Source organism: Cervus elaphus, chromosome 5 (assembly GCF_910594005.1).
Source record: "Cervus elaphus chromosome 5, mCerEla1.1, whole genome shotgun sequence".
Taxonomy (NCBI): Eukaryota; Metazoa; Chordata; class Mammalia; order Artiodactyla; family Cervidae; genus Cervus; species Cervus elaphus.
This window is the reverse complement of record NC_057819.1, coordinates 112499938-112527332: the sequence shown is the minus strand read 5'-3', so window position 1 is coordinate 112527332 and position 27395 is coordinate 112499938. Positions and strand designations below refer to the sequence as shown.

Here is a 27395-nt window from a genome sequence, read left to right as displayed (position 1 = left end):
AAGGGGGGGGGGTGCCCAAGGGGGTTATTTTCATCATATATTTATTACATAAATATATAGTAAAATAGACGAGCAACAATTACCATAAAAATATCTTTCTTTAAAATCCTGACCCAAAACACAACGGGGTGAAAAATCGCACATAACAGACATACTGATTGTCAGCGTGGGGCAGGAGTAGGAGCCCCCAGGTCACCCCTCCTGGCCCCAACCCCTCCCCGGGGAAGGGACCTACTGCCTTCCCTGTTTCTGGCCACAGCCCCCCTCCCCCCACCCCAGCACCAGCTTCTCATACATTCAGTAGCGCCTGCAGGGAACTGTCCCCTCCTCCCACCCAGGAGCTCCCAGGGCAGGAATTACTGTCCCCCTTCTGGACGGTGTCTCTGCCACACGCCCCGCCCTCTCCCAGCCCTGTAGACCCGCCACCAGGGGAAGGGGCAGGGGCTCCTCCACCCCCACCCTCCCCAGGTCTGAGCAGGGAGGAGGCTGGATGAGGTATGTGTGTTATGAGTGATGGGAGGGGGAATACTGAGATGGAGAGGCGGGTGGTGGGGGCGGGGTAGTGGTCATGGCTCTGGCACCCCCTTGGCCTGGCCTGGCCCCCTCCTCCCACCAATACTGCACCTGCTGCCCCCACTCTGCCTGCCCTAGTGCCCCGGGCCAATACTGGGGAAGGCAGGCGAAGCACCCACGTCAAGGCCATCCCCCTCATTAGCACCAATGGCCCCCAGGAGAGGGCCCTGTCCCCCACTTCCAAAGCAGGGACTGGGACGGCGGGCTGCCCCTCTAGAGCAGGTGCGTGGCACTCCTGAGTCCCCCAGCTCCTCCCCCACCATATGTACTTGCTCACACATTCACACACACACACACACACACACACACACACACCCCACCTCACTGAGAGTGGGGGGAAGGGTCAGGGGTTATGGGAAGGAGTGGGGGATCACAGCTCATATGACTGGGGGGGGCGGGTAGGGAGGGTTTCCCAAGTGCCTGTAAGAGGCCAAGCCTCTTGGAGGCCTTTTCTCCACCATGTGCATGGCTGAGAATGGGAATGGAGACGTGGTGGTGGGGATGGAGGGACGGGGAGACAGCAGACAGGTCAGGAATTCCACTGGGCCCCCAGGGGTGGGAGGGGGGTATGAGAGGGCTTATCCATGGGACTGGAGTAATATAGGAATCAGTACCCCAGGAGAGAGATGGGGATTGAGACAGAAAGACAGCACGGGCAGCCCAAGAGCCCAAGGGGGCGGGGCAGGCACATGCACAGGTGACAGGGCTGCTCTTCCAGGCCCTCCACCCCCGTCGGAACACCTGAACAGTGGGGAAAGGACATGCCCTGATGGGCAGCATAGCATTGCCTTCCCGTGTGTGTGTGTGTGTGTGTGTGTCTGTGTGTGTGTTTCCACGCGTGTGTGTGCATGTGTATAGGGGGCTGTGGCAGGCTGAGGGTCAGGGTGGGGTGGCAGGTTCCCCACTGCTTAAGACATTTTGCCCCAATAGTGCAAAGCGCAGGAAGCCCTGGCACCCCGCCCCCCGCCCCCCGCCCCATTCCCCATGGCTTCCGGGGGCATCTATGTCCACCCATCCATCCCTGCCGACATGCAGCCCTGAGCCCAGGGCCCTCCGGTCTGCTCTGTCCCTTCCCGCCCTCCCCGCCCCCACCCTCAGAGGGCTACCTCCTCCCTCCCTCTCTTCCCTGCGGAGTGGGCGCTGACAAAGAAGGGAGGAGGAGGGCAGCTCACCCAAGTGCAGACCAACAGAGCACTCCTCACCAGGAGGGTGGGAGGTGGCTCAAGCCAAAGTCCCTGAATTAGAGAAAAGAAGAGGGGGAGGGGGTCCCAGGGGCACAGGGGCGGCTGGCCTAAAGAGCTTCAAAGGAAAAAGGCGGAGCACCAACCGCCCTCCCCACCAGGGCCTTGACTAAGTGCCACTGATCTAAGCACCCCCATTCCGGGGCCCGCCGGCCCAGAGTCTGGGGTAGTGCAGTGGGAGTGGGAAAGGAGGGCAGGGGTTAGAGAGAGCCCAGCAGACGGATGGGAACAGGGGCCCGCGGGGGGGCAGGCTCCGGGAGAAGCTCACGCACATCCCCTTCGCCTCCCCCTACGCCGCCCCCCCAACCCCCGCCCCGGGGCAGCAGCATCTGGATCGGAGCTAATACTGCAGGATGTGAGGAGGGCGGGAGCTTGAGCCACAGTTTTTCCTGTGTGGGTGCCAAGGTGCAGAGGAGGAGGGGGTGACGGGGAGAGGCCCCCGGGGCTGGGCACTTGAAAGGGGAGCTGTGCGGGCAGCAGGGCAGGCTGGTGAGGGGCCAGCTGGCATCCAGAGTGAGAGGTAGATGGAACTCAGCGGGCACGAGTGGCAGAGAGCAGAGGGAGTGCTGGGGCGGGGGGCGGGGGGGGGGGGGTGCCAAAGGGCACGGAGGGAGGGGCACGGCAAGGGGGCGTGGCCAGGACCCTGTTGTGTTAACTCACAGCTCTGATGGCAGCCCTACCCTTGGGGACCTGACGTGGGGCGGGGGCAGTTCTCTCTGATTTGGGGGGAGGAGGGGGCAGCTCTCAAAGTGCTCGGGGGTGGGAGGGGGGTCCTCCCCTCTGGCCAGCCTCAGTTAATAACTTAATATCATCTCTCTATCAGTCGCTCGCTCTTTTTTCCTCTGTCTAGTATTTCTTCATTTATCTTCTCCCCTTGCCTGGTTTCCAAAGTGCAGTTAGAATGACTGTAATTTTTAACCTCCAGGGGAGGAGCCAAGCCAAGCCTTTCTTTGCACCAGGCATCTGGGGAAGCAGAGAGGCCCTCAGCCTGGAGGGGGGACCTAGGCCAAGAGACTGGGCGAGGGGGCTCTCTCTTGTGTGTGTGTAGGGGGTGAGTGAGGGCCTTTGCCCCCACCCCACATTCCTCTATCCCCTACGGTCAAGATGGCTTATCCGCTCTTAATTCTCCCTCCCTTCTCCTACCTTCTCAGAGGACAAGGTCCTGGGAACTGCAGGACACCGTCCCCCACCCCCCAGCCTCCCACACTGTCCTTTTCATAGCAAGTTCATTTGTTTGCCCTGTCCCAGGGCTGGAGGTTCTGAGGAGGGACAGGGCAGTGTGGGGGTGTGTGTGGGGAGCTGAATCTATCCAAGGACGAGAGGGAGGAGAGAAGAGGTGTGGGGGTTCTCCCTCAGCCCCCAGCTCTGCCCCTTCTCTCCAGGCTCCTCCCCACCAGCTCCGCACACCCTCTGGCCGCCTGAGGCTTTAGACTTCCTGATCCTCAAAGACCTCGAGGAAGAGTGGGGGGAAGAGTTCGGTGGGGCACTCGACTTTCATGTGGAGGAAGCGGCTGGCGTGGCAGGCCCCGATCATGCGGAGGTCAGTCACCTTCATCAGCAGCTTGGGCCAGAAGTGCGGAATGTTGTGTTTGCGGTGGTTGACGTAGTGCTCGAACGCCAGCAGGTACGCCTCCTGACTCTTCTCAATCTTGTCCACACACAGCAGGCCCGAGCGGTCTGCAGGGAAGTAGGGGCATGGGGCTGAGAGGGGGGAGGGGCGGGCGCAGAGGCTGGGGGGCCAGGGGGCAAGTAGGGGGCAACCGCAGGGCAAAGCGCGTGGAGGGGCAGGTGAAGCAGACAGAGGAGTCAGAGGTGGGCCTGGGAAGAGAGGGGACGAGGAGACCAGGCAGACCTGGGGGTGGAGAGGTGGTGGGGGCAGAGAAGTAGGAGGAGGTTGGGGGCAGGGACCAGGGATGGGGGACTGAGAAGAGAGGAGGGAGGGGGAGAAGGGGGACGGGAACAGAGTCGGGGTGGGGAACAAAGGGAACTATAAGAGACAGAGAGAAGATGTGGGGCAGAGGTGAAAAATGAAGCCAGGATAGGAGAAGAGGACGTGGGAAGCGAGAGATGGGCCTGGAGAGAACAGAGGGGGATGGGTGACAGCAGGGGACAGTGGACAGAGGATGGGCCTGGGGACAGGGATAAGCGTGGGGGTCAGAGAGGTGGGCTTGGGGAGCAGAGAGACTGAGGGGTTAAAGAAGGACCAGCCTGGGGCCCAGCCAAGCTCTCGGCCCCGGGAAGCTCCGGAGCCCACCCGCCCAGGCTAGGTACCTGTTGACATTAGCAGCACAGCCTGCAGCAGAGCCACTTCCGTGTCATCCAGGTTAAAGGCAGAGAGTGACTTGCCCAGTTCAAAGATGGCGTCAGAGACGACACCCAGGCCGCCATTCTTGAGCTGCTCCCGCTTGACAGCCATCTCCCCGCTCAGCGTCAGGGTGTCGCTCTCGGGGTCATAGCGGACAGCCGCCCGCAGGGACATGATCTCCATGCAGCACCCCTTCAGGAGGATGATCTGGTCTTCGCAAGGCAGCTGCAGAGCCACAGGAACACTCAGCATGCCCCTCCCCATGGGCGTCCCCTGAAGGTGCCCCTGGGAACTTCGAGGCCACCACCGACTGGGAACGCATGCTTTGGACAGCTACCCTTGTACTGGGTGGCAGATGGGCCCTGCTTCACTAAGCCTCAGAGCTAGGTCTCCGAGTTAGGTCCTGTCATTACCTCCACGCCCACTGCAGATGAGCAAAGGGAGGTATGGGGAGTTAGGCCACATGGCCAAGGTCACAAGCCAGCAGGCAGCCTGTCCACAGAGTATGTGCTCTTTAAAATAAGAAGCTCCGGAGTCAGGATGGTCACATAGACTTGCGGGGAGATGGGCAGGGAGAGGCTGAGGCTGCAGGGCTGGGCCCATAGAGCCTGTCAGTTCTTTAGGAATCAGCTCGCCCTGTGCGTGCATGTGTGTGTGTGTTGGGTGTGTTGACCTATAGGAATTGCTTCCTGTCCAGAGAGCTTCAGATAAGGACGAGCTGGGACTGGGTGACCCGGGGAGCAGCCCAAGGTTTCCCTCCAGTGTGACACCAGGTCTCTCCTCCCCTCCATCACTCACCTCGGAGAACATGGGCAGTTTTTTGGCAAAGTCCACCACGCGGGTGATGGCCGGGGTGATGATCTTGGTAAACTCGCTGAAGGCCTCAAGGTCCACCTTGTCTCCGTCTGGCATGGAGACGATGGGTGACTGGCCGATGTCATCCGGCTAGGGGGAGAGACGGGGGTCAGTTGGGGCTGCAGACCCCTTTCACCCACTCACTGAGGCTCCCTGCCCACCAGGGGGAGCTCCAAGGCAGCTTGGGGAAGCGGGGAGGGGGCCAACGCAGCTAGGGACTCTGCATCCCAGGCCTAGGGCTTCTCCCTCCTCGCAACAGAGAACAGGCTAGCCCAGAGCTCCAAGTTGGCTAATAATAACAAGGATCATGACACCAGTAGCGGTAATGTCAAAACAACAGAAGCTATATTTGACTAATACGTAGCTAGGAATTGGGCCCTGTGTTTTACACGTATTATCTCCTTTAATCGTCACCATGACTTATCACCATTAGTTGATGTTATCACCATTTCACAGATGAGGAAACTGAGACAGAGTGTAGCTAAGTAATAAGCCCAAGGTCGAGGGACTAGTAAGTGGTGGAAATAGGATTTGAACCCAGGCAGTTTGATCCCTGTTTCATACACACACACACACACACACACACATACACGTGCCTGGTTTCAGAGCTGGTGCTCCTTACAGTGTACTGTTTCACCCGCTGACACTCTCCATCAGAAGTTCTCTGCCTTCCCCCACCACACACAACCAACTGTTCATCTCCTCCCACACTGACCATTTCCTTGGCATTCAGTTTTGCCAGGGCCCAAAACAACGTGTGGCACCCAGGAGGCCCCCTAAAATACTGTTCCATGACTGTGTCCTTGCCCCTGCCTCCCAGTCACTGGGGACAAGAAAAAGAGGAGAGATCCGCCCCCCTTCACTGGAAATTTGATGAGGCAAGGCCCTGCCCTCATGGAACTCCCAATCAGATGGAAAAGGCAGTGACACATACACAGGTGTACAAATCAGAAATGCCAAGTTGTGCAGACTAGAGCTTTGGGGTGGACTAATCTAAGAAGGCTTCCTGGAGGAAGCAAGACTCTGAATTCGCTCTCCTCTCCTGGCCACCAGGCTGCCACTTCACTCATGCCCCCTCTCTCCTTACCAGGAATTTCCGCCTCTGCTTCCAATGGCTGCCCTGGGCATTCGTGCTGCGATGGGCCTCTGTGGCAACATGGATCAGGTCCCACTCTTCAGGAGTGGGCTCTGGTCGCTGCTGCAGGGATCGGATCATCTCCTCCTTCCGTCGCCGCTCTCGGTTCTGCTCAATCAGCTTGCGCTTGGCCACCCGCTTCGAATCATCTAGAACCACTGTCAACAACAGACACAATGCCCTTTGCATGGCATACTCTGTAACCTGCTCAGAAACTACTCTTCCCAGTATTCAGGCTGGAGAAACTGAGGGGAAGGGCCAAGAGAGGCTAAATGACTTCCCTAGTAGTCGGGTGGCACAACCTAGATCATGATAATCACTGGGACCACAACAACTCCGATTTGGGCTGACCCAGAGGATACCATGTGCTGGTCTAAAGGGGACAGTGATTACCGCAAGACTGAGCCATCCAGTCCCTAGCTAATGAAAGATGCCCTCTCTCACCCCACAGAGAAGTGGAGTACCTTCCCTGGTAGTCAGAGATATTGCATTACGGTGGGGTACTCAGGACTTATTTCTACCGAACAACTCTCTCTAAAAAGGCCCTTGGCTGGTGAAAGGCAGGTAGGCACCAGGGCCCGTGCTCAGGGCCAATAGAGGGATCCTCTGTTTCCTTTTCTTCTGAAATGAGGGCAGCAGGGACCAAGAATACTCATTCCATCACCAGCCCGACCCAGATGGTCACTCCGCCCTGTGGGTACCCTGGAAGGGAGTTGCCACATCTGAACACACCCCCGCCCACAGCTGCCTGGCCGGGCTCCGCCCACCCGTCCCCTTACAGTCCATGGCCATGCCCACAGCGATGCACTTCTTGAAACGGCACAACTGGCACTGGTTGCGGGTGATCTTGTCAATGACACAGCAGCTGTCATATTTGCACGAGTAGGTGGGATGGAGGTTCTTCTGGATTGTGCGGCGGAAGAAGCCCTGGAGTGGGGGTGGGGAAAGGGAGACAGAGATGGTGTGATCACGGTCTTCTCTTCCTGAACCAACCATGCAGCTCTCTGGCAGGGGGCGAGGGGGGCGGGGAGACAGAGATGGTGTGATCACGGTCTTCTCTTCCTGAAACAACCATGCAGCTCTCTGGCAGGGGGCGGGGGGCTAGGGCAATTAGTGAGGGGACCTGGCATCCTCTGGACAGAGCAAGCCCAGCATCATCTGGGCTCTGCCAGGACTTAGAAACACACATCTTCAGCCCCCAACTGCCTGCACGGCACCTGGGCAGTGGTGGTGGCAGAGGTCAGGATGGTGACCATGGGGAGATTTGAGCCTGGGAGGGTGTGAAATATGACGAGGCCTGAAGGAACAGCCACTTTGGACATCCAGCTAATACCTGATTTTCCATCTTGCTAAACGACTCTAAAAACAACACTGGCCCCAAACCATTCTCATACCTGCTGCCTGTTGCCTAAGCAGGTGGAATTCCTGAAATGGTAGGGGGCGGGGAGAATGTCAAAAAAATCAAGAAAAGGCATTGGGTGTGGACTCGCAATAGCTTGAAAAGAAAATTTTCAATTTTATATATGGAGTTTAATCTTTGTTTTAAAGGAAAAAAGCCTCAAGACTCAAGATGGCAGTAATAATATGAAGGACTAATGTCTGCTGCATACTTACAATAAGCCAGGAGCTTCTAAACCTTTTCTTTCATGTGTCATCACCTTTAACGCTGGTGTCAACCCCATGAGGTAGGAACTGTTACTATCTCCATGTTGCCGACTAAGAAACTGAAGCTTGGAAAGATTAAGCCATTTGCCCAAAGTCATATGGCTAAACAGCCAGAACTGGACCTGAGGTATGAGACGCAAGGTCTGAGCTCTCAGATTCTGGGGTGCAATTAAAATCCACCTAGGGTACCGATCAAAAATACAGATTCCTGGGCCTCACTCTAAACCTATACCATCGTACTCTCTAGGAGTGGGGAGACATCTCTGTCCTTTTGGGATGACCCACTGGGACTCAGAGGGCCTTGAGGGTGGGTCTCCCTGTTCTGTGCTACACTGCTGGTGATGCTTCCAGGAACGCTGTCAGGGGACTCTCCATTCCTGGTGGTCTTGGCTCGACTGACACCAAGAAAAGAGGATCTTGAAGCCTTGACGTATTCTTAATCTTTCTGCTTCTTGAAAGCTCTCACATTTTTAGGAAGTGATGACTCTAGAAAAACCATGTAGGCTGAAATGCCCAAAGTGAGATCTAATTAAGTCTCCCCAAGTCTGTGACCTTGGCCCCTCTGCCCAGGGAGACTCTGCCATCCTCTCCTCTGGGCTCCACCATGCCCCTCCCGAGCAATGGTTCTCGACCTTTCAGGGGCAGTGGAAGCAACTGGGGAGCCTGTTCCAAGGCAGATGCCTGGCAGCCATCACAAAATGTTCTGATTGAGCAGGGCTGGGATGAGGCCTGGGGATCTGCACTTAACAAGTACTATAGGCGGTCCAGGAACTACATTTAAAAAACACTGATATTGCTTTCAGCTGCCATCAGTCTTTCTCTGGTAGGCTGGGAGCAGCTTGAGGTCAAGGCAGATACCACACATCTGACACTTAATTCACTGAGTGGATGGATGGAAGCAGACATGGGTTGAGTGCTTCTTTTCTGTTTGGCTCTGTTTTAAATACTCGATGTGCATTATCTCATTTAATTCTCCCAACAATGTTATGTGGTAGGTATTATCATTATCCTAACCCATTTTATAGATGAAAAAACTGAGGCTCAGAGAGATGAGACATCTTGCCTGTGAATGGCAGAGCAGTGATTATGAATGAACGAACGAACGAATGAATGAATAAGGGAAATGACGATGTAACAGGTGAGCTTTAGGTTACACGTTTATAGAGCTGTCTGTTGGGCCAGGTGCTGAGGGACTTAAAGGGAATGAGATGGGGGCTCAGGTGGTGGGGGAGGGGCAGGAGCTGGCTGGTCCATACCTTGCAGCCCTCACAAGTGATGCAGCGGTAGTGATAACCGGTTGCCTTGTCCCCACACACGACACACTGCTCGTCTTTGTCCAGGTAACTAGGGATATACCCTGGGAGGGAGGAAGGGAGGCAGGCAGGCAGGCATGGCTTGGGGCCCCAGCAGAGAGGCTTCTATACTCTCTCCATCCCCCCGCTTTTCCTTCCTTGCCCAGCCTCCCTGAAGGGTTCTCTGTCTCCAGGCAGAGTCCTGAAGACATATCGAGGTCATCTTGCTCATCCCCTTCCCTAAGAATATGGAGAATCCATTTCTTCTGACTGCCCCTTCCGGGCTTTTCTCTCTTGCTGCATCCCAGGGGCAGGGGACACAGGAGAAGGAAAAGCAAATCTCCTTAGCAGCTCATCTCGGGGACCTCAGGCAAGGGCGTGATGGGAGAAGAGAAGGGAAGAGGCGCTTCCTGACCTACTCCATCCTCAATGGCTAGGGCATGCTCCACGTCACACCTCTCACCCAGACAAGTCCATCCCAAGCTCTCCAGGAGGCTCTTCCCACGGGACACAGGAACTGCTGGTACAAGCCCAGGCCCCAGAAGAGCCCTTTGCTGGTTCGGTGGGGTTGAGGGTGGGCAGGAAGGGCATGCGCAGCCAGGCTCACCTGACATGCTGGTTTTCAGGGAACATTGGCCGTTCTTTCTTTTTCGCTTTCCATCTGGTGACCTGGTACTGGAGAGGGGCAACGTGGGTAGAATCAGAGAGCAGACCTTGGGCAGCCCCCCTTTGTATCCAATAGGCTGAGGTCATGCCTCAGGCCTGACTCCCTCCATCTACCTCCCACCTTCAGGTCAGCTGACAAAACCTAGAAGGGTCCAGTTATCTGAGCAAGAGATAAGGGGCTTGGCTGGGGCACAAGCATGTTCAAGGGTTCCAACACACACTCACACACACATTAGAGAACCTTAAACATCCATCATCTATAAAACACCCACATATTTAAGCCTTCAGTGCTTGACACATATGCAGAAAGAATCTTAGGACATGAATCTTTAGGACATGCTTAAAACTATATAAGCTTTAGAATACACACAAATATAGGCAGCATAAAACCAGCACATATGAACATATGAACAACTATGCTGCCTTCAGTATAAACCCAAGCATGGTACGTAAGCCGCAGTCTCTATTATCTATGTGGATGTGACTTTCAGGGCTTTCTCAAATGTTATACGACCTCGAGGATATGCCCACGTGTTTCACAACCCTCTAGACAGGCACCTAATAATACCATGCCCCTCCCTGCAATGAGCATGTCACTTGATTTTCAGCTCATGCACACATGCTAGATAACCGCAGTGGACCTCCAGATCCTAGACTCAAGAACATGAGAAAAGGATGGGACTCCCAAAGCCACCCTGTCTACGGCCCCCATTTAACAGAAGAGCAAACTGAGGCCCCACCTGTGCCAGCTGACACGGTGGGCCGGGGTCAGAGCCAGAACAAAGACCCAGGGCCCCTCCACATAAGGTATTATAGCAGCCCTCAGCCACTGCACACGTATGTGGCCAGCCTCTCCACATACGTGTTACATAATCTCGGCACACACAGGTTACATAAGCCTTCTACATGCATGCACGGATTGTATAACCTCTCACACCCACCCTGTGTGTGGCATGTTGCAGAGCCTCCCTCCAGAGCCCGATGCAACTACCAACACACTGACACAGTGACCTTGGCCAGGGTCACAGTCACAGATAGCTCTGTGTTCCACACACCCTGGGGATTACCCCTGTCTAATTTCTAGAACGGTTTGAGGGTCAGATCTGCCTCCTGTCTCCGGAGGGGTGGGTGTGGGGGACCGCCTTGCTACGGAGGCCCCAGCTGAGCTGGCGGTCTTCAGCAATTAATCAGACTTACAGCCTCTGGGTGCAGTACCAGGGCTAGCCACAAGGTGGCGCATGGACATGGGGGAGGGGAGGCTGTCAGGGGAGGGGCTGCAGTCCTGGGGGACCAGGAACTGGCATTCCCGCCTTTCTCTGCATTAGGAGCAGACTCTCCCAGACCCACAGAAGAAGTCTGGGCAGGGAGTTACAGAGGCTGTAAGTGAAAGCTATGCAATGACAGGCTAAATCTTTTTCAGAGTTCCCTGGGGTGGGGACTGGGTAAGGGGATACCCCACTGCCCTTACCCAACCACCAGCCCCATCCACTTCCTCCACCCTTCCAGGGACCCAGTCTTGGGCCCCAGGGCTTTGCTGGGCCAGGACTCCAGCCTCCTGGCTCAGGATCTGGTCTCCTAGGCAACGGCCACACTGCTCCCCAGAGCACCCATCCCCCACCCTCTCCCTGGCCATAGGCACAGGCTGTACCCAGCTCCCAGGGCACCACGCCAACAGAGACCGAGCTCTGTGCTACTTGGAGCCGATGGGAGAGGCAGAGACCCTCTGGGCTCCGGAAAGGCACTGCAGATGGTAGGTAAGCCATCCCTAGCTGTGTGTGCAAGGCTGATGTCTGCTCCACGTGGGAGCAAAATCTTCATAGCTGGTATTCACTTCCACTTCCTGGGAGGAGCCCCATGGCAGTGCCCGCCCTTGCCCATGAACAAGGAAGAGCTTGTGAGGCTCCCAATGGGTTCCAAATATAAGTGTGAGCTGCGACCAACAGCTATTGGACCATGTGCCCTGAAATGTCATGTAACAGGCACCATGGCTTCTGGACCGCACACTGGCAGTCAGAAGTGAATGAGCTGGTAGGGAAAGGCTGTTTGGATTCCACAGACGTAGGTGTGGGTGGCTGAGGGGACACCATGGGGGGTGGGGCAGGATTTGAGATGCCCAGCACCATCCAGGGAGGGGCCACGTGCCTGCCGCCTGTAATTACTCTACATCACCTCCCCCTTTTAGAATGGGCATCTCTCCATCCAGGTGCCTAATTCCCTGCCACATGGGAACATGACCTCATCTCCTGGGCAAAGGTAGGCAGCAGGCTGGCTGGCCTCATGCCCCCGCCCCAGTCCCCGCCACGAGGTACTTAAAAGGCCCAAGCTCAGCGCTCTTGGGCCCAGCCAGGTGACCCTGCTTGCTACCTAGGAGCTGGCACGACGTAGCTGCCGAACGCATTACCTGCTCTCCTCTGGGTCTGACCCACACTCCACCTTGCTTGGCTTCTGTTCCATTCACTTCAATTCCATCCAGGATGCCCTCCAGCACGCCGAGAGACTGGGGTGGGCACACTGGCCCCCCCGGCACACCCACAGGCCACCCACCCCCTGCCACCCAGGCCCTAGGGCACAGCACCCATGGTGCCCGCCTCAGCACTTGGCCTTTCACACCATGCCCTGAGCCCCAAGGGGGGCGGGCGGTGAAAGGGGCCAGGGAATGGCAGGTGGTAGGGCTGGGTGGAGGAGCAAGCCGGGTCTGTAAAGGGGTCCTAGGTGGGAAGAGTAACTTCAGAATCTTGTCCTGTCCAGAGGTCCCTGCAGAGAGAGGAGAGAGGCAGGGATAAGGCGGTGCCATGGTGGGGCTAGGCGAATAGGATTCCTTTGGTACCAACATTTTGGGGCTCATAATGAGATGGTGGGGGGACTTCCCTGGTGCTCCAGTGGCTAAGACTCCATGCCCCCAATTCAGGGGGCCCAGGTTCAATACCTGGTCAGGGAGCTGGACCCCACAGGCTGCAACTAAGAGTTCGCAAGCCACAACTGAAGTTCCTACATGCCGCAAGGAAGACCTGAGATCCAATGTGTCACCACTAAGACCTGGAGCACGCCAAATAAATAAATAAATACTTTGAAAATGAAAATAATGAGATAGTGGTAGTCACAGAGGGCGGGCACAGGGAGAGGACCAGGATAATCATTCAAATCAACAGAGAACAGGCAAAAAAAATAATAATAATGATAACCACCACACAGCAGGCAAGCCTGGAGATCCACAGCCTGATCTCCAGACATGAAAAAGGATGGAGGGAAAGAATGAGGTCAACCATGTACCTTGTCTCAATCCTCACAGTCAAATGAGGCCCTTGTGTGTGTGTTAAGTCGCTTCAGCCGTGTCTGACCCTTTGCGACCCCATGGACTGTAGCCCTCCAGGCTACTCTCTCCATGAGATTCTCCCGGCAAGAATACCAGAGTGGGTTGCCATTTCCTTCTCCAGGAGAAACTTCCTGACCCAGGGATCGAACCCACCTCTCTTGTGTCTCCTGCATTGGCACTCGAGTTCTTTACCACTAGCGCCACCTGGGAAGTTCCTGGCCCTTCATATGGATCTATTAAACATCAGCTGCTATTTCCAACCCCCTCGCCAAGTTTTCCTAAAACTCATCAGCATGGTAGGGCAAGAGGCCACCAGAGATGGGCAGCTTTGAGCCCAGGCACAGGGTGGTGGGGGGCGGGGCGGGTATTGGGGAAGGAAGTGTGGTTTGTAGAGGTGGCATGCAGGAATCCTGAACACCCACCTGAGTGCCTCAGTGAAGAGGGACGCTGAAAATAGTAGGGGGCTGCCCCCTCCCCCAGCTGCTGGCCCAACTCTGGCCCCACAAGGAGATTCCCATACAAGGTCCCACATCACACTTCCCAGTCTGAGGACCAGGCTTCCCCTTCCCCATTGGTTTAGCTGAGCAGCCACCCACCAGGAAGGCAAGGGGACAGGGAATGGAAAATAACCCCTGTTAATGGCACAGAGAATACGTGCCCCCCGGTATCAGAACTTTGCAGGTGAGTAAACGGAAGCCTCAGAAAGCTTGACCGTTCACTCAAGTGGGCGCAGCTAGTCAGCAGCATGCCTCCAACGCTGGCCTGGTTCTGCTGCCTGGGGTCCAGGGCAGTGCCGACCTGGGCCAAGCATTCCCTCCACGCCACACTGCTGAGCCCAGGCTGCAGACCTGAGGCTCCGTATCTGCCCACACAGGCAGGTGTGGGCACATGAGAGGGGACAAAAGGCACGGCTCCCTGCACACACCCCTTCATCCCTCCATCGTGGGGCTGTTGCACCAGAGGCTTCGCCCCTCGGCCCCACCTCCAGGAACTGATAAGGAGTCAGGGTGGGAGGGCAAGGGAGAGATAAGTCAGGCCATTGGGCAGGGCAGGGCCGGGCCACGGGACAGGGCACGGGGGTAAGTCCCCATCCTGGGGAGCAGGACAGGACAGAAGGGTGGCCCGTTCTGCCTCTGATACCCCCACAGACCAGGACTGGGGGCTGGACAGGAGACACTGGGGGAGGGGGGCGGGTGCGAGCGGGGAGCCTTAGCCCAGGGAGCCGTCAAGAAAGTAGGTCAAGTTTTTCTTGGCTTGGGGAGAAATTCCTGTTATAAATTTATAATGGCGTAGCCAGCCCTAAGGGGTGGAGGTGGGGGAGAAAAGGAGTGGGTGGGGTTGCCCAGGGCCTGGGCACAGGGGCCTGCCGCTCCCAGCCAGAGCGCCGAGGGGCAGGGGGGCCAGGGCAGCCGTGGGGGTGGGGTTGACAATAGAGGGCTATTTTCTGTTTCCACTCCTCTCTGTGCCCAGTGAAGCTTCCTCTGGTCTGTCTGTCTGCATCTGAATGTCTCTCTCTCCTCTCTCTCTCTCCCCGGGGCTGGGTGTCTCCCGGTCTCCCCCTCCCCCCAAGACTGTGCCTCGGTGCTTGGCACACCCTGGCTGCGGTGCTGCCCCCGCCTGTCTCCTGCTCACCTGGCATGCTGCCACCACTTGTTTACAGAAGCTGGAAAAATCCACTCGCCAGCCTGAGGGCCGGGCGCCCCCGGGGAGGGGAGGAGGCAGGCACAGGGGTGGGCACTGGGAGACAGGGGCAGCCCCGGGGATCAGGCCCTGGGGCAGGTGAAGGCCGCCAGGGTGTGCAGGCATGGGTACCGACAGCTGTGAGCCGGGCCAGGCGGGGAATCCCGGCGGCAGCGCCTGGCGTGGGCAGCTCCCTCGCAGGCCGTGGAGCTGGAGGAACCCCCTCCCCGCTCACTCCTGCCGCTGCCCCGACAGGCCACCCCTGGGGCAGCGCCAACCTCCGCCACCATGTTTACCTTCCCTTCCCCCTCCCAGGTCCAGTCTTAACTCCAAATGTGTCTGGGCACTGCCAAGGGCTTGCACGTGCCTGCTGGGAGGGGCGTTGAGCAGACCGGTGCCTGCTGCCTGTGGGCACCACCCAGGCTCCCCGGAGCCCCTGGCAGCAGGCAGGAGCAAGGTCCTGCCCTCGCGGCTCAGGGCACCCTCGCCTGGCACTTAGCAAGAGGCTGGAACCCCTGAGGGCTCCTTTTTCTCTCTCTGGGGACATACCTGGGCCTCTGAGGCGACAGAGCGGGCAGACAGCCCAGCATGCAGGGAGGCACATGGGCCACAGGAGCACGTGGGCCAGGCCTGTGTCGGCCGTGGGCAGATAAAAGTCCACGGGGAAGCGGGGCGGGGACACCCACCCTGAAGGGCAGTCTCTCGCCCCTCCTCCTGCAATCCTCTCCGTTCCCCAAGTGCCTGCTGGGGGCACAGACCCGCAGAGAAAGAGGCTCAGCCCCCTGGAAGTGGAGGGGCTGGAGCCATGCTGCTCTGCGAGAAGGGGCTGGACAGCCGGAAGGCAAGGTCCACCTGTCGGCGGGCCTGGCCACCCACTCCCTCTTTGTCAGATAAGAGCTGCCTGGTGGCAGTGTGGGCAAGGCGCCCGTGGAGGGGGAAGCATTTCATTAAGCTTAAGTGCTTCTGGGATGGGGGGACAGAGACAAGAGGCCAATGCAGCATCCACAGGCACCAGGCCAGGTCCCCGCTGCCGGGACTGTCCCTCTCTGCAGTCCTATGGACCCAAGGGACTCCCTGGAAGGATGCCTAGGGCTGCCAGAGGGGGGACTCTCTGCCCCCGGATCGAGCCCCCAGGTCTCCACACCCATCTCCTGTGTCTACTCTTGGCTCTGGCCCCACCGGTCAGGGCCCCTGAACCTTGTCCTTAATGCGCTAAGGGAAGCCCAGCCCTCCTCCTTGCCAAGCAGAGGGAAGGACGCGCAACGAAGGGGGAGATGGGGGAAAGATGAGGAGGGGCAAGAACAAAGAGATGGGCCACGACTGGGGCAGAGGCAGGGATGACAATGAAGGAGATGAAGAGGAAGAAAGGCGGCTTGGAGGTGGGGCTGGGGAGGGGAGGGTGGGGGAGACAGAGGGACAGAGGAGGGGAGGAGACACAAAGAGAGAAAGGTAACAAAGGAAGATGGGTGGGGGGTGCGCAGGGCCCCGCCCAAGTCCCACCTCACGGAGGCTGGGGGGAGGGGAGAGCAGAAATGGTTTCCACGGTGACAGCTGGTTCTTGGTGGCCTGGCATGTGGGCTATTAATAGTGCTGTGGGGAGGTTCGCACCTCCCTCTCCCCTTCCCCTTTGCCTGCTGCTAGGGTGGGGGGAGATACTTCACCCCCACTCCCAACTATCTGGCACTGATGCCCTGACTGCACACCATGGGGGCCAACAAGGGTGATGCTAAGAGGCCCAGGTGGCCACTGCAGCCCACCCACAAACACACACACACCACACACACGCGCACGGGCATGCACAGGCAAACACAGGCATCTGTGTGCAGACATGACCGCCTGTGCCAACGTGGGCTCCCATGGGCAGCCACAGACACCCACAGCCCCCAGGGGTTCTGGCGACGGTGGAGGTTGCAGCAGCCACACAGGCCCCCAGGTTGAGGGCTAGGTGCCTCTCAGGGCTGCGACCTTTACCTCCTTTCCCAGATTCCCCACCCCCCCACTCCCTGCTACTCTCAGGTATGGACTGGGTGGGGGCTGCCCCACCCAACTCCCTGTTATCCCAGTGCCAGGAGGGAGAGGAGGGGTGAAGGCGGGAAGGGAGGTCCTCTTTGGCAGGTGTGTGATGGCAGAGGAGTATACAGACACAGGCACCAGCTTGGCAAGCGGGAGGAGCCGGGGGAAGGCAGCAACCTTCGGTGGGCCCTCACAGGGCCCCCATAAGAAGGGATTCTGGAGCTCAAGGGCAGTGACCCCTGACGTCTGATCTCCAAGCCACTCTGGGGCCTTGGAGGCTAATGGGAGATGGGGGTGGGGGTATAAGGGGGAGATTGGTTACTTAAACAAAAGGATCCTCTCCCCCCAAAGAATATAACAGGAAATTCCCCCCTGCAGGTCAGAGACAGAAAGACATAAACAGTAGCCTTGACTTGGGCCAGATGCCCAGTAGGAACATCAAAGACTGTTGGGCTTCCCGCCCACCCCCACCATAACCTCACCCACCTGCTGCTCTCCTGCCCCTCATCCCACCCCAGGCCAGCTCTGGTCAGGCAGCAAGGTTGGCGCCCAGGTGTGGGGCTCACCTCCACACCCCCCTCCACGCCTACCGGTGATGGTGGTGCCCACCGCCCCTGCTCAAGAGCTCAGCCCCTTCCCTGCCCACCCACAGATCTTCATACCCCCTCTACTCCCCACAAGGAATGGAGGGGGAGATCCAAATAGCCAAGGCAGAGTTAGAAGCACCCCCAGGCTGAGCACATTCTCCCTGCCCCCCCACCCTCCAGCAGCCAGTGGGTAATCGGAGCTGGGAGCTGGGGCAGCTGAAGGCTGGAGGCATGAATGTCACGGGGCCAAGGCGCTCACTGCAGATGGCATCATGGGCATAGGGCTGGGGTCCTCCTTTCCCCACTCCCCTCTTCCAGGGAGGAGGTGGCACAGAGGAGTCTGCAAGCCCTGGGGAGCTCCGCCCAGGAGGGAAGGGAATGGTCGAAAGGAAAAGCGGGGATGTTCTCCCAGGCACCCCCAGAGAGGCAGAGATAGCCCCCAGCCAAGCCGAACAGGCACAGGCAGGGTTGGGGAGGGAGGAGGTACTGAGAGGGAAGCGGGGAGAGAGGATCTGGGAGACGGAGGGAGGGAATGAGGAAAGGGAGGAGAGATTGAAAATTGTGTGTGTGTGTGTGTGAGAGAGAGAGAGAGAGAGAGAGAGAGAGAGAGAGAGCGCTCCAGAGAGCGCGAGAGAGGGAGGGAGGGGGGAGAGAGGGGGAGACGGGGAGAGAGGGGGAGAGGGAGAGAGGGGAGGGAGACAGAGAGAGCGCAGGCGAGAGCGAGCAAGTAAATGCAGCCGAGTCTGCCCGCACACACACGGACACGTGCAGACACACACACTCACCCCGCATGCGCAGAGCTGCGGGCTCCGGTACCCCATTCCAGCAGACAGTCAGAGCCCTCCCCGGCCCACACATGCACAAAATGCGCGCACATGGGTGCGCGCACAACACACCCACTCACTGATGTGTGCCAAGACACCCGAGGGCCACCAAAGCCTGGGGTCCGCGCGCTCCCCTTCCCGCGCCCACGCCCCGTGCGCCTGAGTAAAAGAGAAAATGAAACGGGCGGCTCTGGGAGCCAAGAGCTCATCTCCTCCTTACAAGAGGAAGCCAGGAGGAAGAAGAGGCGTGGGGGCTGGGTCCAGTCCCGCTGCTCTGGGCCACTGCCAGAGGCGTGCTCTTGGCCCTAACCTTTAACCCCAGTTCCATGCCCAGACTGGGTGCCCACCTCCAAAGCAGGGGAGCAAAGATAGCATTTTCTGGGCACCGGTGAGTTCCATCTTGCTCCCCCTGTCTGACGCCTCCCTCTGGACCACCTCACAGCCTGGCATGCCACAGGCTGGTCCCCCTTTGGTGCCCCGGCCGTGGCCTGCCAGGGAGGAAGGCAAGCAACGCCACATGCCTGAGAACCACACAGTCTCCTCTCTCCACCAGCCCCAGCCGCCTCTGTGAGAGCCTGGGAACCGTCTCTGGTTCCAAGTGGCCTGCATGTCCCCACCCACCCTGCAGCGTTCCAGACCCTGGGAAGAGAAGAGAATCCACAGGCCTTGTTGGCCGTGACAGCTAGCAACAAGGGGCTGACTACAGGTGTCATCTCATGTTATGCTATTTGCCCTCACTCTGCACGAGGTGGGAGGTGGGCATCCGTCTCCAGGTTTTGAAAACATAAACCCAAAGTCAGCAACTGGCAAGTGGCAAAAACCCAGCCTCCAACTCCCAGGCAGTGGTCTTCCCACCACGGTCAAGCGTGCCTCCCTTCCCCGAGGCAAAAAGTCCCCCACCTTTGCAGCCATGAGAACTAGGGTTGAGATTAGCACCCCCAATCCAGAGGTTCCCCAGTGGCCCATCGCAGGGCATATCCCTCCCACTGTCCTGAGGGAGCTGCATTAAAGGGATGGAGGGCGGAGAGAAGAGTGTTATCACCAGACTCATAGAGGATAAGAGGCAACCCAGGATAGACCCCGGACCAGCAGGTGCTGCACGCAACACCCTCCTTATTCACTGCCTCCACCCTCCACACTAATGTCCCCTCCATGCAGGGGTGGGGAATCTGTCAGCCAAGGGTGGGTCCTGAGTGATAGATCCATGGTAGGTAGCTGAGATTTTGGATCCCCAGGAGAGAGGAAGGGTGACTTACTCCACACATAAGAAGTGAGAGGGGTTGTGGAGAGGAGCCTGCTTTCCTTGTTTTTCCTCTCCTACACTCCCAGTGCTCAGACTTGTCCCAACAGAGATGCAGTGATGCCCAAACATTCGTGCATTTGTCCCCTTCTGGGGAGGTGTGTCCCAGGCTGAGATACCAAGGGCTCCTTTAAGAAGCAGCTAAATAAGGTGAGGGTTGGAGGAGGGCACAGAAGCAGCAGAGGGGCTCCAGGCTGCCCAGACCCCTGGTGGGAGAGGTGACAGGGAGGCTGGAGATTAGGGAACCACTATCCCTACCACCCCCACCTCATGCCTGTGATGTCCAGGAGATCCAATTCTCCACCAAGCTTCTCCAAGAAATCCAGGAGACCCCAGACCCACAGATTTCCTTGCTGTAACAGCTGACACATACAGTGCTTGTTGTGCACCAGGCACTTTTTAAAAGCATTTTATATATTCTGACTGCTGTAATCCTCAAAAAACTGAATGAGGTTGGTCTTACCATCCTCAATTTACAGACAAGCCAAAGGAGAGGTTGAACTGCTTGCCTAGGATTATGCAACTGCCAGTGGCTGGGATTCAAACCCAGGCACTCCAGCTCCTATATATATACACACGTGTGTGTATAGATAAACATATATATATACACACACGTATATATCCCTGTTTTTAACCATTACAGCACATCACCTGCTAGAGGAACAATATCTTGTTCTTTCATCTACCTATGTGTTCCCTGTGACCCAGCCTCAGTTTCCCTTTCTGTAGCAGCCATGGATTCTCTAGGGTGGAATCCGTGCCAGTACCTCCTCATCCATCGTCCAGACCACAGTTAGAGGGGAGCATGGCCAGAAATGGTAAGTGCCCCCTGCTCAGATTTCCTCTCTGGAAGAACTGCCCGCCCTGCTAGTCCAAATTGGAGGGCCAGCCCATGGGAGAGGGCCTCACACAGCCCCACACAAAGTCTGGGCAGCTGTACCCTCAGAACCAGGCTCAGAGGCTGGGCAAAGCGGACACAGCTGTTGGGCATCTCTGAGGTGGGTCTCAGCTGCCAGGGATGTGGAGAAAGGCCATTGTGAGTCCTGCTCAGCTGAGTCCTGCCAACTCCCGCCATTGCCCCTGGGGGGGGGGCGATTCTTTTCCAGTGGGTCAGTGTGGAGGAAGCCTCGGCTAACCAGGCGTGGCTTGCCCACCCAGGCCTTCCACCCAGGCAGAGCCCACCGGCCCGAGAAGTCAGCGTGGGCAGTGGTTGACCCCTTCTCTTCTCCCACTATGCGCAGCCCCCCAAACTTGCTGGCCGCAGCTGCAGCGCTGAGGAAGTGCAGGATGTCCTGGAGCAGCCAGCTGAGCCCCCCGCCCCCCACCCCAACCTCTCGCTGACCCCTGAGGCAGGGCGGGCAGGCCGAGGGGCGGGGTCTGAGTACTAGCAACTGGAGAAGAATGGAGAACACCGCCGCCGGTTCCCAGCTCGGAGCATGGAGGCTGTGGCAGAAACGGACACCAGAACAGGGGTCAACGAGGCGGGCGAAGGGGACAGGGTGAGACTGGCAGAGAAACAAGGGGAGGGAGAAGAGACCCAACCCCGAGACAGAGCAACGGAGACCACGGTGGAGCAGAATTCCAAGTCAAAAATACACAGCACTCACCCAGACGCTCACCAGCTTACGGCCTCCTATGGGAGGCTTCCAAGTTTAGACAGGAGGGCAGAGCTGAAAAAAGGGGCCAGACTCCCGGTGGGAGGCAGGAACTCGGTGGGGGCTGGGGGGGAGGCTGGTGAGCATCCCCAGTAACGGCCCAGGCCAACGAGCTCAGCAGGGAAACTGAGGTTATCTGATTTTGGGGTGGGGATGGGGGCTGCTCCCTAGGAGGCAGGTCTCCCCAAGACTCCCTTCTTCCCCCCCCACCCGCTCTGGCAGCCAGGGTCATCCCAGCTCCCGAAATCACCGAACACTGCTTCACGTGTGTGACTCGGCCCTCTGGAACCCCCTCCCCACCTGGCTCTGATTTTTCTGTCCCTCAAAAAAAAAAAAAAAAAAAAAAGAGCCTGGAAAAAGAAGGCAGGAGGAAGCTTGAGGGGAAAAGTCTACGACTGCGTGTGCATCCAGGGGTGCGCCTGACCGCACGGCTACAGTGTGTGCATCCGGGGTTGCAGACCGGCGACTGTGTGGTCCTGAACCTTCTGAGTGCCTCCTGCACCTGAGCCCCGGGGACTGTGTGCAGATGCGTGCACCTGTGGCCAGAGTTCCCGAGTCAATCAATTAAAAAGGATTACGGAGCACTTCCTATGCTCAGCTCTGGGTGGGATCCAGAGCAATTCCAGTGATTCTCCTGGGTCTCAAGGAGCTCACCATCTAGGGGGTGGGATGACAAGGGAAAGAGACAGAGAATGTTAGCTAGAGTGACTGCGTGCCTTCCACCATTATGGGAGCAGGATTTTTTTGTGTGTGGTACACAGCACCTCAGAAAGCCACAGTAAGAGTCCAGGAAAATACTTGTTGCTGAGTTGCGTATACGTGTGTTGATGTGTAACTGCGTCTGCGTTTGACCGAGTGACAGTGACTGTCACGGCAAGGCGATGATGCCTGTGTGACTGGGCTCATGCGAGCACGTGTGTGCCTGTGAGTGACAGGGTCTTTTGTAATGTGTGGCTGTGTGCAATTGCTCTGCGTTCATGCATGCAGGCGATAGTGACTTTTTCTGTGTGGGTGACAGCGACTCCTCCTTGTTGTGTATGAGAGCATCTCCCCATGACCCTATGCGTGGGTATGTGCATGGGTTGGTCTCCCGTGGGTGTGTCCCACCCTTCTGAGCTCCCCTGTGCATGGCAGCGTGCCTCTTCCCTTGTCCCCATGTGGGTGTGTCCAGCAGTTCCTGTCCTTGAGTCTGCCTGGGTGTCCCTGGGTGTGCATGTGGCACATATCTCTGTGTCTGCATGGCACATTTGCTTCCCCCTCATCTTGGACCACAGCCCCCTATGCCCCTCCCCTTCCTGGGGCCTGAGCCAGCATTGAGGGGTGGGCTACCATCCCACTGGCTTTCCTTCTGCGATCTCCAGACCTCCACCCCCCTCCAAGCCCCCCTCCCCTGGAAAATGGGAGGCTCTCTCCATTGCCCCTGTAACCCCCACCCCGCAGGCTTTACCTTCATACTGGACAAGGGGGGGGCCCGGGCAGAGAAGGGGCACCAGAGACACGTTGCAAGGGGAGGGAAGCGGGTGGCACACAACACGGGCCCATTCCTCCCTCTCTTCCCCAGCCACCCTAGCTTGCAACTCCCCTAATTATCCAGGGACCCTCAGATAGCCCCCCCAACACACACACACACCCAGCCGCGTTTTTGTAATTAGTTGTGTTGCAACCAGAGAGCCATGTTCAATTGGGGAGGCGAGTGAAATGGGGGGGGGGGAGACTTCCTTCTCCTGGGGCCCATGCAAGCCCACCTCCCACCCCACTCCTACCGCCCTCCGCTGCTGGAGGCAGCCTTGCAAAGGCCACTCGGCCTCGGCCTGGGAGGCTGGGGGTGGGAGCTGGGGGGGCAGGCCTCCGGCGCACCGTAAACAAACCGCGGCGCGGCGGGCGGGGGAGCTCCGGCGGCCGGCAGCGGGGCCGGGCCCGGGAATGCGCAGCGGACGGGCCGGACAGAGGCCGGGCGGGCCCTCGAGGGGGAGGCCCGGACGCCATCTCCGCCGGCGAACCCCGGGGCCCACCGACCTCCCAGCAACGCCTCCCTTCCCCAGGGCGTTGAAGCTGCAAGCTCCCGGCCAGTGACAGGGTCACCGGGGCGCCCGGGAAGGCTGAGGCTGGCCGTGGGTACCCCCCGGACGCCCCCAGCCCGCCTGGGAGCTGGCCAGAGAGCCCCGCGGCTTTGCATAATCAATCGCGAGGCATTTGCATATTAATGCCCCCTCGCTCCCTCCCCCTTACCTCGGCGTGGCGCGCAGAACCGGGCTGGGCAGCGACGCGGGGGTCTCAGCGCCCCGTGCCGGGGGCGTCCATGGGGGGCCGGTGGGGCCCGGGCCGCCCGCCTCCTGCGCCCGGGTGTGAGTGCGAGTGAGCGCGGGGGGGCGGGGGGCGAGTGTGGCGGCCCCGCGGCTCCTCCGGCAGAGGCGGCGGCCGCTCTTGGCTCCTCCCTCCCCCGCCCCGCTCTGGCAGGGGCTCGGGCTCGGCGCGCCCAGCCGGCTCGCGGCTGCTCCCTGCAGGCCGCCTCGCCGCCGCCGGCCCCCCGCCCCCGCCCCCCGCCGCGCCCCGGGACCCCGGCCAGCCGCCCGGCCGCCCCTCGGCCGCCTCTGCCCCCGGCCCGACCCGCACTCGCCCGCCCCACTCCAGGCGACTTCGGCAGGAGTGGTGCTTGGTGACATATTTTGGAAGAGATGTCATTTAAAACATAGCCTTCGCTTGCTGCAAGAATTGGGGGGTTGGTGGTGGCACCACGGGGATGGAGAAGGGCACCTCGGCGAGCCGAGCCGCCTGCACTTTAGAAGTTCGGGAGAAAGTCTAAACACCAAACCGCAGGCGGTTTAGAGTTTGTTTTGAGTTCGGGTCCCTTTTCTGCCAGTAACTCACTGTTTGACCTTGAGCAAATCGCCACCTCTCTAGGTGACAAGCTTCCTCAACCTTACAATTCGAGGATTGAGCCCGTGACCCCTGGGGTCCTCTTAAATTAAGTCATCCTGTGTTTTTAATCCTTTAGGGGGTATGCTTCCCCGTTACCTCCCTAGCACGCTCATTTCTAACATCATTACCTGCCTGATCCACTGCCTCCCCTTTCAAATGTCACCCTCCTCCAATGTAGGCTTTTTCTATTCACTGCCACCAGTCATTTCCTCGACAATCTGGTGCTCTTTCTGAGCTGGGGAGGGGGCGAGGCTTGCCCTACCCCCCTTAACTCTCAGCTTCAGGACAGTGGGTTTTCCTGCCACGTTTGCCCCTCCCCATCCAAATGTACAGGGCCAGTCCAGAGAGAAGGGTGGGCTGCGAAAAAATAGATCCCCTTCCCCAAAGGAGAGGTCTCCATCCTGCCAGCCCCACCTCTCATGCACGCGCACGCACACACACCTGCATTCGTGGACATAAAACCAACCCTGTGACGCCAGAGCCCCTTTCATCTCGAGATCTCCCAGAGGCAGACAGGACTCTAATTACCCCAGCACCCCCTCTGGCCCCGCCGGTTCCCCCACTGTCATTAGCCCAGTTTTACCAGCGGGGGCCCTAGCCTTCCCACGGCTCCCAGGGCGGGGCCCTGTCTCCACCGTCTGCTCTTGGAAAGGGGTGTGTGTGTGTGTGTGTGTGTGTGTGTGTGTGTGGAGAGCTGGTGTGTGTGTGTGTGTGTGAAGGAGAGCTATTCTACCAATAGCCCAGTTTGTACTAGGCAGAATCACTTGCCAAATGTGGGGTTCTGACCAACAGCCTATGGGAGTTGGACTGCCTTGCTTTCCTTAGTCTCAGCCACCTGCCTCCTAGCTCTGTTGCAACCACTTCCTTTACAGGGGGTCCTGCCATTTGCAATGCATGGATGAGGGGAGGATAATTCTCTTGGGACCTCCCTGGAATCACAGGGACAAGAAGGGCAGTTAGGGAGAAACCCTTGGGATGCAGAGTGGAGTGCTGGTGATGAGGGGTTTGCAGATGGCGGAAGGGAGATGGCAGCGGGGAGTTAGAGTTGCAGCCTGCAGAGCCAGCATGCAGTCAGTGAGCCTGTGGGTTCTGCCGGGGCTCTTGGTGGACACACAACAGCTGCAGTGTGGGGCAGGAAGCTGATCGTGCAGGGTCAAGGCAGCGTGCAGTGGGAGGAGCACTGAGGGTGGCTGTCTGCCAATCGATGCCACCTCCTCAGTGATGGGATTTGGCTGATATCCTGGGGCAGGGGGCAGGGCTGTGCCATGTGTGGAAACAGTCCTTTGGGACTGGGTTGCCCAGGGAGCTGGGAGATAATCTCAGTGTATAAGGCACATTTATGAAATGAGCTACTGTATCTTCTGCCTCCATCAGCCAGAACCAGGAGGTGGTGGAGAGGTCTAACGACAGTCAGGATTAGGGCAGGGTGATGGAGTCCAGAGCGGGAAGGTGAAAGCACTATGGTTTTTCTCTCCCCTCCATTCTGGCTTCCCCACCACATCTCTCTAATGAAAGGCACTAAAGTTATTGGACAAGGGAGACTTTATGAAATCTTAGACCCAGAGCCATAGATAATGAAGTGCTTCCTGATCTATCTGTTTTTCCCCAGGGTCTGAGTAGGCACTTTGAACTCAAAGAGGAAAGTTCAGCCGTCCTACCTTCTCCTTACCTCTCTCACTTTCCTTCACTCCCGACATGGGCTGGTAACAGACCTGGACAAGGGCAAAGTGAAGGGCACACTGCCTCCAAAGCAGGCATCTTGCCAGATGCCAGGATCCAGCCCTGGTCTAGGCTTACAGCCCCTGGCCCTGGGTTGCGTCGTTCCCCTTCCCACCCCACTCACCCTGCCTACTCCCATTTCTCAAAGCTTCTAGCTCATCTCAGGGTCGTTTTCTCCCCAGCTTGTGTTCCTTCCTTGCCACAAGACCCTTATCCAGGCTGCTCCTCCCATCCCTGCCACCTCTTCAGGGCTGAGTCCAAGGGGAGAGCAGAGGGTGGGGCTCAAGTGAGGATGGATAGAGACCCTACAGGGATATGTCTGACAGCCCCCTCCCTCTTAGACTTTGGTTGCCAAGGAGGCAGCAAGAACAGCCTGTTCTCTGGGCTCCCATTGGAACAGCTATGCCCAGGCCTCTCCCTCTCTTTCTTCTATTCCTTCTCTCCCTCCCAGACTGTTGCTAGGAAGCACCCCAGGACTGATCAAGGGTCTCACCCCTAGAAACCTGGGGATCCAGATAGCTTTCTGAAGAACTTCTCCCAAATCCTGGAAGCCAAGACCCCACCCAACATTCTCCACCCCTACCAAGAATCCACAAACAGTCTGGGGGAATGGGGACAAGGCCTCCATTAGCCTGCCCTGGAATGAACGAGCCCCTCAGTGGCCTGGGCCTCAGTAATCTCTAATTCCCCTTCCCATCTCCCTTTGACCTCCTGGGCCCTGGGTGATGTCAGCAAGTGATGGGGTGTCCAACAGACACCCCCTGGCTCTGCAGACACAGCCCCACTTACTGGGGAGTTCTGGAAAGACTCTGGAAAGAAGAAACTGAGGTATCACCAACTAAGAGAACATAAAACCCAGGTATTTCTCTCTTTTACCGATTTTTTAATCAAGAAAAGATAGTGGGAAAGGAGGAGACAAAAGGAGCTCAGTTTATGCAATTTGGGAATCAGTAGCTGGCAGAGATGAGAGACTGAGAAATTAGCAAACAGTTGCCCAACTAAGAGTAAAGTGACCACTTATTGCTCCCTATCAATCACCTTTGTCCCATCAGATGCCCCGCTTATGGGTCACAAAAAAAGAGAATCAGGGAGGGAACTCAGGCCTGGCTGAGCCTTGCTTTTGGTATCTGAGAGTAAAAGTAGAAAAAGAAGCAGCTGACACCTTCTCCAGGTTGTCTTTCAGAGCTTCTTCTACTTTTGTCCATTCATTTGACACCTTCTTTTTGAACAATTTAATACATCTCAGGTATCGGATCCCCTAAACGTTTCCAGCTTCTGGTCTCAGAAGGTTCCCACCTGGAACCCCTTCATCCTGCTTTGCCAGGAGAAGAGGTGGGGGAGGCAGTCTCCTTTACCTGCCACACCACAGCCCTCCCCCTCTAGTTAGAGGAGAGATGGCACAGGCCGCTGTGGAGGCCAAGAGGACAGAGTGGCTCTCAGAGCCAGAAGGGAGGATCCAGGGTCCAGGATCACAGCACTCTCTTCTCCTCCTTGCTGGAGGGTGTGGAGAGAGAAGGCATCCTTCAGGTGTTAGAGAGGAAACCACTCTGAGAGTGGTTCAGTGATTCAAAGGTTCAGATTCTGCCTTTCACTGTCCTGGCTGGCCTCTTTCTGGACCTCTCCTGGGGGGCAGTGGGAAGATAGAGGCGGAAC

General features: G+C 57.9%; 1 protein-coding gene and 1 long non-coding RNA gene across 2 annotated transcripts; one reads left to right on the top strand and one right to left on the bottom strand.

Moving 5' to 3' along the window:
* Nucleotides 1-24: 24 nt before the first annotated feature.
* On the bottom strand, nucleotides 25-23611 carry THRA (thyroid hormone receptor alpha). The gene is made up of 9 exons (XM_043904459.1): nucleotides 23334-23611; nucleotides 12134-12486; nucleotides 9674-9741; nucleotides 9031-9131; nucleotides 6889-7036; nucleotides 6062-6267; nucleotides 4918-5064; nucleotides 4086-4344; nucleotides 25-3491 (listed from the first exon to the last, which is right to left on the bottom strand). The coding sequence occupies exons 2-9, from the start codon at nucleotides 12184-12186 to the stop codon at nucleotides 3241-3243; spliced, it is 1233 nt and encodes a 410-aa protein (XP_043760394.1). The 5' UTR covers nucleotides 12187-12486; nucleotides 23334-23611; the 3' UTR covers nucleotides 25-3240.
* Nucleotides 6544-9504, top strand: LOC122694999. The gene is made up of 4 exons (XR_006341294.1): nucleotides 6544-6673; nucleotides 7658-7794; nucleotides 8800-8912; nucleotides 9375-9504. It is a non-coding gene; the product is annotated as an uncharacterized LOC122694999 (long non-coding RNA).
* Nucleotides 23612-27395: the final 3784 nt, after the last annotated feature.